The sequence below is a fragment of the Pristiophorus japonicus genome, chromosome 2 (genome assembly GCF_044704955.1).
Source record: "Pristiophorus japonicus isolate sPriJap1 chromosome 2, sPriJap1.hap1, whole genome shotgun sequence".
Classification (NCBI taxonomy): domain Eukaryota; kingdom Metazoa; phylum Chordata; class Chondrichthyes; family Pristiophoridae; genus Pristiophorus; species Pristiophorus japonicus.
Window position 1 is genome coordinate 159,756,740 of NC_091978.1, and position 12,157 is coordinate 159,768,896.

General features: G+C 39.4%; 1 protein-coding gene across 2 annotated transcripts in view; it reads right to left on the reverse strand.

Moving 5' to 3' along the window:
- Positions 1–1,320: 1,320 nt before the first annotated feature.
- The window catches only part of LOC139241970 (ubiquitin-protein ligase E3A-like), a 47,422-nt gene continuing 36,585 nt past the window's right edge, over positions 1,321–12,157 (reverse strand). The window contains exons 7-10 of one of the 2 annotated variants that reach the window (XM_070870139.1): positions 11,062–11,217; positions 7,274–7,347; positions 5,810–5,953; positions 1,321–2,475 (exon numbers count right to left, since the gene is read on the reverse strand). In XM_070870139.1, the coding sequence (XP_070726240.1) occupies positions 2,355–2,475; positions 5,810–5,953; positions 7,274–7,347; positions 11,062–11,217 (495 nt within the window). In that variant the 3' untranslated portion in view covers positions 1,321–2,354. The remainder of the gene's footprint in view (positions 2,476–5,809; positions 5,954–7,273; positions 7,348–11,061; positions 11,218–12,157) is intronic. The other variant, XM_070870140.1, reaches the window with a different exon arrangement.

Below are 12,157 nucleotides of genomic sequence, written 5' to 3' on the forward strand. Positions count from 1 at the left end.
CTGGGGGTACTTGTGCATGTAGTATGCAGATACAGCAAGTGATCAGGAAGGCCAATGGAATCTTGACTTTTATTGCAAAGGGAATGGAGTATCAAAGCAGGGATGTCTTGCTACGTTATACAGGGTATTGGTGAGGCCACACCTGGAATACTGCGTAGAGTTTTGGTTTCCATATTTACGAAAGGGTATACTTGCTTTGGAGGCAGTTCAGAGAAGGTTCACTCGGTTGATTCCGGAGATGAGGGGGGTTGACATGAGAAAAGGTTGCGCCTCTATTCATTGGAATTCAGAAGAATGAGAGGTGATCTTATCGAAACGTGTAAGATTATGAGGGGACTTGACAAGGTGGATGCAGAGAGAGGATGTTTCCACTGATAGGGGAGACTCGAACTAGGGGGCATTATCTTAGAATAAGGGGCCACCCATTTATAAAACTGAAATGAGGAGGAATTTCTTCTCTGAGGGTTGCAAATCTGTGGAATTCACTGCCTCAGAGCTGTGGAAGCTGGGACATTGAATAAATTTGAGAGAGATAGACAGTTTCTTAACTGATAAGGGATTAAGGGAAGCGGACAGGGAAGTGGACCTGAGACCATGATCATATCAGCCATGATTGTATTAAATGGCAGAGCAGGCTCGAGGGGCCATATGGCCTACTCCTGCTCCTATTTCTTATGTTTATCAGGAGAGATCCCTAGTCCTCATCTAGCCCAAAGACACACAGACCATTTGTTATTCAATCATAGTATTTGTCTAGCCAGGATTTCTAACTGAACACAGAGCAGGAATTGAACTTGAGAATTCCTAGTATGCATGGCTAGCCACCACACAGTGGTCTACCCACTGAACTATTGGAAGTTATGCATTTTTTCATATTTTGCATGTTGGCCACAACCAAGGGAGTTTGAAGAAAAAGCATATGCAATCAAGTTCCACCTGAGGTAGATGCAATGTATAGGATTCATATGCTCGGTGACTGAACTCCTGCAATCTTCTGTTGCTCCTGATACAGCAGTAGTGTGTATAGCGTTTGCCTCGAACCTGGTAATAAAGCCACCAAAGTTTGGAATCCTACTTTTTGGGATCCAAACCCTTAGATATGAGGAACAAATCAGGTATTTTTGTTGGGATAAATTCAGTTGTCAAGGAATGTTTACCCTCATTACGTTTTCCAACGGGGAAGGTGGGAGAGAGGAAAATACAGTTTTCAGACCAAAGTCTTAACAGTGTAGCATACACAAGTTTCTCCCACTCCCCATTGTTAGCAGAAAGTGTGATTCAAAGAAAAGACATTACATGAACTTAAATGCAAGATGCTGCACCACTCCATTTTAATTCCAACACTACAGGTTAATATTCAGAATTTTAAATACACCCCAATCAAAGTACTGTCTCCACATAATAACTATACATCTTGTTTTCAATTTTATTTGTACATTAAATACAACCAACTGTGAATTGAGAGAGACATGATTCTCATTTTATTAGCGGACAAAGATCAACAGTCATATAATTTCTTTTAAAGTCACAACATTTTATCATACAACACATATGTCATTGTATCCATGATGAAACAAGATTAGTTACATGCATTATAGGCCCTATCTAGTTAAGTGGCTTGATACTTGTGAATACATATCCCCTTCAGGAGATAGCAGAAAATCAAGTATAAAAGTATAAAAGAAAATGACTGCCATCCCTCAATATATCTGAGGAAATCAGGTAGGAAAAACCTTGAGGCACAGGAAGGCTGGCGCAGTTTGGTTTAAAAAACACCTTCAATAACGTTCCTATTACCATCTCTTCTTCATTAAGCTGGCAGAAGCATATCCCCCTGAATTCTTACCCACATAAAATGGCCAAAAGCCCTTACCTTGCCACATTCTTTTGTTGTTTTTGATGTGGGGAGGGAATGGAAGAAGGGCGAAAAAGATTTCTGTGCGGAGATTTACACCATTCCCTCTTTTTATAAACTGATTTTGGGATGTGTAATGATAAAAACAAATCTACATCCCTAACTTAACATTTAAGGTAACCTCATACAAGGGCAGTAATATTTAAATTAGAAATACTGGAACAAATCTTTTTGGAGTTTGGCAGTTCATAGTGAAATCAAATCAGACTATTGTTTGTCACATCAACACATAGCTTACACCGAGCTTTACTGCTCTTAAGGGTAACAGTGTTAAAATGACAAATTTAAATCAATTAAAAAAGGAGAAAAACCATACGGTTTAATATTATAATGTGGCTTTCTATCGCAACATATAACTGGCTAATCTGTATTCTAAAAGGAGATTCTGTGTCTTCATTTAAGTTTGGTTTATGAGAACACTTGCATAGCCACAAATTAATTACAGCATGCCAAAGCCCTTTGAGTATGTGATTGCCTTAAGGAGCCTTTCCTTGAGCTTGTCCTTGGTGGAGTAGTCTGGAAGCAGGAGTACATTGAAGCAAGTATGTGTTGTTGGTAACCTGTCAGTAAAAGAAACAATGAACATTCAAAATTATTAATTCCAAGTTTCTTTAATAAATCAAAATGTTTTAAATGGAAAATATAAACTCAAGTGAAACGTTACTGGATATCTTACTCACTCTTCGTTCCTTATCAATACTCTAATCCAGTAGTTCACAAAGGGAAGAACTTGCATTTATATAAGCACCTTTCACAACCTCACAATGTCCCAAAGTGCTTACAGCCAATTACTTACTTTTGAAGTAATACAAGGGAAATATGGCAGCCAATTTGTACACATTCAGGTCCCACTAACACCAATATGATAAATGAACAAATTAGTGTTGGTTGAGGGATAAATGTTGGCCAGAATACACTGTGAAGCACACCCCACTTGTGTGGCACAAGGCCTGTCCAGGAAGGCACAATGAGGGTCGAAAAGATAAAAACAAAATCACTTCAAGAAATCCATTATCCAACAGTAAATACAAGACTGCACATTTCTTGAAACAAAGGTGGACAAAAATACAATGCTGCACTGAAATAGAAAAATTTAGACACCTTTGTTATATTACCACGCAAGTCATTAAATATGCTGTACTGCCATAAGTTCAGACTGCATAGTTTGTAAGTTGGACTGAAGCAAGACAAGTCAGAGTGGAAAAAACAAATTCCGTTTTTTTTTTAAAAGTCCTATTTGATGTGTGCATTGCTTTTTTGTTACAAATTTAAAATAAATACACCTTTTTTGGCAGTAGCATTTGAGGAACAGAGGGACCGTGGAGTGCATGTCCACAGGTAGCAGGACAAATAGATAACTGAGGCGGCTCAGGAAAGATTTGATTGAGGTGTATAAAATTATGAGGGGCATAAAATTATGAGGGGCTAGATAGGGTGGGTAGGAAGGACCTATTTCCCTTAGCAGAGAGGTCAATAACAAGGGGGCATAGATTTAAAGTAATTGGTAGAAGGGTTAGAGGGGAGTTGGAGAACTTTTTCACCCAAAGGGTGGTGGAGGTCTGGAACTCACTGCCTGAAAGAGTGGTAGAGGCAGAAACCCTCATTACATTTAAAAAGTACTTGGCTATGCACTTGAAGTGCCATAACCTACAGGGTTACAGGCCAAGAGCCGGAAACTGGATAGCTCTTTTTAGGCCGGCAGACATGATAGACCGAATGGCCTCCTTCTGTGCCATAAATTTCTATGATTCTATGAGCCCAATATGACGTTCGCAGAACGTAAAGCAGCATTGTAAAGTATTAAGCAGCAGCATCACCAATCATTAGATCGTACATGGCTTCAGTTGGCATATGCTCCATGGCTGGTTAGAAAATGTGGATCAGCTTTATTAAATCTTATTTTTGTTCAGTGAATTTAGGTCGATAGCAAAGCTAAGAATATCAATAAGCGCAGAACCAGGAGAAGCAGGGCAAGAGCTGGTAGCTGCCTGGATTTATAATACACAAAGAAACAGTCTTTGAAAATTGAAATGAAGCAAGACTTTCAATAAGATATGGAGATTAAGATTTAATGATTTAATCATTGCACTGGAAGATAAAGGACCTAAGGAGAGCTACTGAATATACCGTGGAATAGGATTGTGAACTTGCCACTGCATTATGCTGTCTCCTACTCGCATTCCACCTTCCCCTTACTTCAAAATTTACATGTTCATCCCATTCCCCTAAAAAAGTTGTGGTAATCAGGCTGAAAAAGGCACATCACCCTAAGTAGCTGCCAGTGTCAGCTGCTGTCCAAGTTCTTTTTCCCCCCACCCCCCTCCAACCCCCCTCCTCCTCCCTGACTTGCTTAGCTAAAGAAGTGATAGCAGGCTGGGGATACAGATTAAGTGGACCCAGGTGCCGGTGCCCTTACTGTTCTTAACCCATAAATTATCTGGATTCAGAAACACAATGCAATTTGATTGGATTCACAGATGATACTAAACTGCAAGGGGGGGGGGGGGGGGGGGGGAGGTGACACAGCTGAGTCACTGAAGAAACTACAGGATAGCTGAGAATTTTGTTTGTAAATTATTAGTATGGCAGATGAAATACAATATGATAAGTGCAAGGTATAATACATTGGAAGAAAAAAATAGGATAAACACTTATGCAAAGGTGTTAAATGAGCTAGGGGAAAAGTTGAGAGAGATGAGAGCACAGTGAAAGCTGTAAATTAGGAACACCCAAGGGATTTGGGTGTCCTTATTTTCAAAATGGTCATATGTACAGTAAAACGGATGAACCAAATATTCAATGATTAGCTGTGTATAGAGTTCAGTTCTGGTTTTCGACATATGATGCAACTGGCAAAATTTCCCTCTTCCTGCTGAGGACCATTTCAGATAAAAACACTGGCTAAGAACTTTACTTATGACAGTATCCTGACGAATTTTTACCCAAAGATAAATAATTCAGTGACAGCGCTACGTAGAAACTGCAATAGATCTCAGTCCTCGGATCAAGGGGTCCACGACCTGGTTTTGACTTATCCTAGTCAGCCTTGAGCTCCATCTGTCCTGAAAGTGATGATACATGCTGGCACATGGCTCACTAGGCACGAGCAGCTCTCCCCTGTCTTGCCAAAGGCAACAATCTTTACGCATGGGGCTAGACTGTGAATGTGTTGCCATGCGGGACATCGACATCATAGCTAAATAGGCTCTCATCTTCTGACTGGCACAGGAATTCAACTTTTAGCAGGCATCATGAGAGAGCTTTTGGAAGTGGTAAACCTGATATCTAGCTCTGGAGCATGGAGGACAATTTTAATGTTCCCAGTCAATCCAGCAAAGAACAAGGATTGAAGCCAGAACTTGTGGTTCACCGCCATACCAACTTAGCCAAATGTACAGAGTAAAGGATGTGGGACATATTTTTATTTAGGATATCTCAGATATATTGCGCATTTGTGTTAATAGAGAATTCAGGAGAAACTTCTTTACCCAAAGTGTGATAAAAATGTGGAACTCACGACCAGTGTGGTAAAAATGTGGAACTCGTTACCAAATGGAATAGTTGAGATGAATAGCATAGATGCATTTAAGGGGAAGCTAGATAAGCACAAGGGAGAAAGGAATATATATATGCTGATAAGGTTAGGCGAAGAGGGGTGGGAGGAGGCTCATGTGGAGCATAAAGGCCAGCATAGATCAGTTGGGCCGATGGCCTGTTTCGGTACTATAGATTCTATGTAAATCTATACAGTATCCTTGATATTGAAAAGTACTTAAAATTAAATTTGCATCCCTCCAACTAGCTTATTTACATAGATTATCATATAGATAGTTCAATAAGAAGTTATTAGATGAACAAAATAGTCACAGGAAAAATATTAGCCTAATGCAATACCTGTCTGAATCTGGCCCGTTCTTGGTTATGATCAACTTAATTTTGCCAAGGCCGCCTACAGGAGCCCGGTCAGAGCCTGTGGTGAACTGCAGAAACTGTCGCTTCTGTTCTTCTGGGAGACTGTGGGTTATCCCCCAGAAATCTCTAGAACAGTATTCAGGAGCAAAGGAGATCAGAGAAAAAAAACATTTGTAATATTAAGTTGAACTCAGATAATTTTAATCAAACTTCAGGATTTAGCCCATGCGCAGCCTAATGCGGAAACCCTGAAGTTGCGGTCTGCTATTCACTGCTTCTCCGCAGGCTGCACTGTGCCTCCCCGCACACCACCACCCCCACAAACGGTGTAATCTCTCAAATCATGGAAATGTATAAAAACTTTGGCTATTCCACGGTAATATCGCTGTTAAATACTCCATTAAAAGGTATAACTAGGGTTTTTAAACAGTGTATTGATTGCTAAACAAAAGGTTATGGCCCTGGAAAAATAATTTTAATTTTGTGGAGTATCAAATTTATAAAATTATAATTTTTTTCAAACATTTGTTCAACTTTATTTCAGGTTTGACTTTTCCCCATGTGAAAGCCCTAAATCTGTTTTGCTCCCGAACATTTTTTAAAAGTTAGAATTTTTGGAGCTTACCCCACTTCCTGGTTCGCTGTCTGAGAATTCTGCATTTTCATTGACTGCTTAGACAGCTTGTTGGCGTCACAGCAGCTCACACTAGGGGATCCCCACTAATTTGCGTTAATTTCAACTAGGTGTCAGAAAACCTGAAATTCTTGCCAGAGATCAGCCATGATCTTATTAAATGGCGGAGCAGGCTCGAGGGGCCAAATGGCCTACTCCTGCTCCTATTTCTTATGTTCTTATCTTTGTGTTAAGCTTACTTCGGGGCCAGCGGCAAACATCTTTCCTTCGCTGCTCATCGCAAATTATGGGCCATTAAAGTGCGGATTCGATCTGACTCCATAATTTTAATATTGAAAATAACAATTTTAAAAGAAAAGTAAAATGTTGTTGGTTCAATTCGTTTCAAAATAAAAGTGGCTATTTCAGAAACTAATGAATTCTCCAGGGAGCAAATTACATGGTCTCCCTGCTGTTCTGGTACTACAAGACAAAGTAATCTGCCTAATGGAAGTCTGTTGAGGTGGCTACCATAGCAACAGATTACTTCTGAATGGTAGCACCATCTTTCCTTTTAAAACAGACCTGCTGAGAATGCAACAAACACCAGGGTCTAGTTTAAAAATGCATTACTGCTCCAGGTAATGTCAACTATGTGCATAGACTATATGCGACTCTTAATTGAGATCATCAAAGAGCATTCATTTCCTTTAAATATGAGCCTACTTCATTTCTTCGGAGGATGGATTTAAAAGACAATGTAAAAGGAGCCTTAGACATTGGATATGGGAGGTAGAGAGTGTGTCCAGTTAGTACAAAGACAATACAGATACCTTACTATCCTAGATTCCTTTGTGAATCCTCCATCATACTCTGTGGCCTCTTCAAGTGCATGGAAATCCAGATTCTGGAAAGTAATGAAGTTGTAGATTATAAGCAGCAATTAAACTGCCATGTAAATCTTCTGCCGGAAATAGAATGTCTGACAGTGACAAGGAAGAAAAGACAATTAACAGGAGATAGGAATGATTGAGAGAAGGGGAGTAACCAAAGACACCAAGAGTTAGATTTTTGAAGGTAGGGACAGAGGTAGCAAGTAAATATAGTTTGGAGAGAAACATCTACGGAGCATGCTGAACAGTTCCTTACGGTAGAAGGAAAATGAGCAGTAATCCAGAGTTGGAGATCAGAGGTTGGGGGATAGGACATATGGCTGGAGAAGTTTGCTGAGATAAAACAGAATGGAAGAGTTTAAAAACGTGGATAAGGATCTTAGAATATGTTGAAGCACAGTGAACCAGTGCAGCTGGCGACAATGAGATAATGGGTGCGTGGCACTTTGAGAGGGGGTCATGGGTCACTGAGTTCCAGATTAACTGAAGTTTATGCATAGGATGATTAATAATTGTAACATAACTGCCAGTTAAGCATTTTGTATGCAAGGACTCCATTAATACCAATACTACTGCAATACAATCTCACTTCTACATTAAATAATCTGTTTTTAAAGAGTTGAGGATGGCAGAAATCAGCAAATGTTATATAATAAAAATGTATGTCCCTTGGCACAATTCCCACTAAGTCAAAGGATGTGGTTTTTTTTAAAATATATAAAGGACAGGAACATTATACTATGTAAAACAGAACAAAGGTCCATATCTCTTTAAGGTTAGCTGTAATTGCTCTGCATTTAAAGAAAAGGGGTGGGACTAACAAATCTAGAGCCCCCTGGATGTCAAGGGACATACAAGGTAGGATAAAGAAAAAAGGGAGGCTCATGACAGATACCGAGGGCTTAATATTGCAAAAACCCTAGAGTATAGAAAGTGCAGGGTGAAATTAAAAAGGAAATTAGGAAAGCAAAGAGAGCATGAAATTTTTTTGGCAAATAAAATCAAGGAAAACCCAAAGATGTTTTATAAATACATTAAGAGAAAGGGGATAATTAAAGAAAGAGTAGGGCCTATTAGAGATCATAAAGGTAATCGGTGCGTGGAGGCGGAAGACATGGGTATGGTTCGTAATGAGTACTTTGCATCTGTTTTCACAAAAGAGGGGCGATGCAGCCATTGCAATCAGGGAGGAGTGTGAAATATTAGATGAAATAAACATAGAGAGAGAGGAAGTATTAAGGGGTTTAGCAGCTTTGAAAGTGGATAAATCCCCAGGCCCGGATGAAATATATCCCAGGCTGTTAAGAGAAGCAAAAGAGAAAATAGCAGAGACTCTGACCATCATTTTCCAATCCTCTCTGGCTACAGGTGTGATGCCGGAGGATTGCTAACGTTGTACCTTTATTTAAAAAGGGAGAAAGGGATAGACCGAGTAATTACAGGCCAGTCAGCCTAACTTCGGAGGTGCGAAAAAGAATGGAAAAAATTCAGAGGGACAGGACAAATCTTCATTTAGAATGACATGGACAGTCAGCATGGATTTAAGGCAAGGTTGTATCTCACTAACTTGATTGAATTTTTTGAGGAGATAACAAGAAGGGTCGATGAGGGTAGTGCGTTTGATGTAGTGTATATGGATTTTAGCAAAGCTCTTGATAAGGTCAGACATGGCAGACTGGTCACGGAAGTAAAAGTCCATGGGATCTAAGGTAAAGTGGCAAGTTGGATCCAAAATTGGCTCAGAAGCAGGAAGCAAAGGGTAATGGTTGATGGGTGTTTTTGTGACTAGAAGGGTGTTTCCAGTGGAGTTCCACAGGGCTTAGTACTAGGTCCCTTGCTTTTTGTGGTCTATATCAATGATATAGACTTGAATGTAGGGATATGATTAAGAAGTTTGCAAATTATACAAAAATTGGCTGTGTGGTTCATAATGAAGAATAAAGCTGTCGACTGCAGGAAGATATCAATGAACTGGTCAGGTAGGCAGAACAGTGGCAAATGGAATTCAATCCCGAGAAGTGAGAAGAATGCATTTGGGGAGGGCTAACAAAGCAAGGGAATAAACAATAAATGGTAGGACACTGAGAAGTGTAGAGGAACAAAGGAACCTTCGAGTGCATGTCCACAGATCCCTGAAGGTAGCAGGCCAGGTAGATAAGGTGGTTAAGGCGGCATACGGTTAGCCGAGGCATAGAATACAAGAGCAGGGAGGTTATGCTTGAACTGTACAACACACTAATTAGGCCACAGCTAGAGTGCCGTGTGCAGTTCTTGTCACCACATTACAGGAAAGATGTATTTGCACTAGAGAGGGTACAGAGGAGATTTACGAGGATGTTGCCTGGACTGGAGAATTTTAGCTATCAGGAAAGATTGGATACGCTGGGGCTGTTTTCTTTGGAACAGAGAAGGTTGAGGGAAACCTTATTGAGGTGTATAAAATTATGAGGGGCCTAGATAGAGTGGATAGGAAGCACCTATTTCTCTTAGCAGAGGGGATAAGAACCAGGGGGCATAGATTTAAGGTAATTGGTAAAAAGTTTAGAGGGGATTTGAGGGGAAACCTTTTCACCCAGAGGGTGGTGGGGGTCTGGAATGCAATGCCTGAAAGGGTGGTAGAAGCAGAAACCCTCATCACATTTAAAAAGTACTTGGATGTGCACTTGAAGTGTTGTAACATACAATGCTGCAGACCAAGAACTGGAAAGTGGGATTAGGCTGGATAGTTCTTTGTCGGCCGGTGTGGACACGATGAGCCGAAATGGCCTCCTGCGGGCTGTAAATTTCTATGAGTCTTGAAATAAATGGTAAGCACACTTAGAGGTCAGATTGTAGAGTCGTCTGCTGGTTGTCTAATTGACCTGTCAATTAACAAGTTTTAGACATTGTGGAACTGTTATGTTCTTGTATAGAAGATGCTAAAAACAGTTATTTTAAGATTGTTTGCAATGGTGAGAAAGTGGGCTGCTTGCAGGAGATAGAATTTGCAAGTTATCCCAATTCTAAATGCCATTTTTTAAGCTATTTATATATAGCTAGGAGTTATTCAATTGTTTTTATTTTAGTTACTTCTCTGTGGTTTGTTAAAAGTGCTTGAGAGGATTAGGACTGGGAGTCAATCACGTGGGAAGAATGATGCAGACAAATAAATTTGTCTATTAAATCCAGCATGGCTAGAATAAAATTTGCCTATGATTAGGTGTGATTATTTTTTATTAATTAAATCTCTTTAAGTTACAGTCTTTGAAGATTCCAAATGAAAAAAGGCAGACATTTAAACCCTTCTGAAACAGTAACTGGAGCTTTGTGCATTTAAATAACTTAATTCAAAAAGAAGCCCATCAGACACAGCTGAACAAATCACAGCATGGTTATAGTTGAAATGAGTCACTTTGTTTTCCCTCAAGTAAATTGCTGAGGAATCAACCAAACATCCTCATCACAGGTACTATAGTAGTTTCCACCCTCCCACAAGCAATTTGGGAGCCAGAAATTAAGTTACTAGTTATATTTAGCCAGAACATTCCATCTTATCCAAGGACAAATATAGAAATGGGTCTGGTAATCAAACACGTGGGAGGCAGTCAAGCATATGGAAGTCTTGCTAAGTTTATAGTACCATCGCACTATACCACCAACAGAGAGATAATAGTAAAATAAAATATCCTTCCATTAGTGTATAATAAGTTTGGTGAATCTGGGTTTGTAACTAACTAAACAACACTTACCCTGCTGCCACAGATTAGCTGTTCAATTTCTTCTGGTCTGAAAAGGTATTTTAAGGGAGACTCATTTGTGACCATATGGAAACCTCGATTAAATGCTCGGAATTGTTTTTCCACTGATTGGTTCAAAATATAGCTGGTATATAGCTGAACAAATTCCTGCATCAGAAGAGACATGTTAGAAGTCTAAATGAGACAGTTAACTTAAAAATGTTTAAAATAAAATACAACACTTTTTGCCATTACAAAGCCATTTGTCATATTAAAATAAAATGTTTATGTAGCATGCAAATAATCTCGATGTCTTGGCTTAACACGTTTCTAGGTTTACAGGGAGAAAGAAACACCTTCCATTCTATAGTTAGATAAAGTATAGCAAGCCTTTGCAATAAACACTCATATTAGGCAATAATAATTGCTCTTTTTAGCAATATAATCTAATACCTGTATGACAATTCATTGCAGTACTGAGAGAGTGCTGCATTGTTGCAGGTGCCATCTTTTGGAAAAGGCTGTGTTCAGGTGAATGTAAAAGATCCAGTGCCACTTTTTTGATGAACAGCAGGGAGTTTTCCAGGTATTATGGCCAACATTCATTCATCAACCAATTTAACGTAAAAAAAATCTCATCATCTCACTGCTGCTTGGGGGACCTTGCTGAGTACAAATTGACATCTGTGTTTGCCCACAAAAGCAATGACTACACTGCAAAAATAATTCACCGAATCATTTTGGGAAGCTTTTGGGTCATTCTTTTTATTATATCTCAGTTATACTGCTTTAGATTGTTTGGAGCAAACATTCACAAAACAGCAAGTGAAGGTTTGGAGAGTTACAACAAAAGAGGAAATCTAGGCTGTATCTCTCCAGCTGCACTTTTTTAAAATACTCTAATGTGGCACCTCAATGATACAGCAGGTTAGTGCTGTAAAAACACACAGAGCTACAAGTTAAAATAATTTCTAGATGTCCAATATACTAAGGCAAAGACAGTTTCCTCAGCAAACAAAAGGCAGAAAGAATCAACCCGTGTCTCTCTAAAAGTTCTGGATAGATTGCATTGTATACGCATACTTCTAAAAACAGATAGTTTATCTAT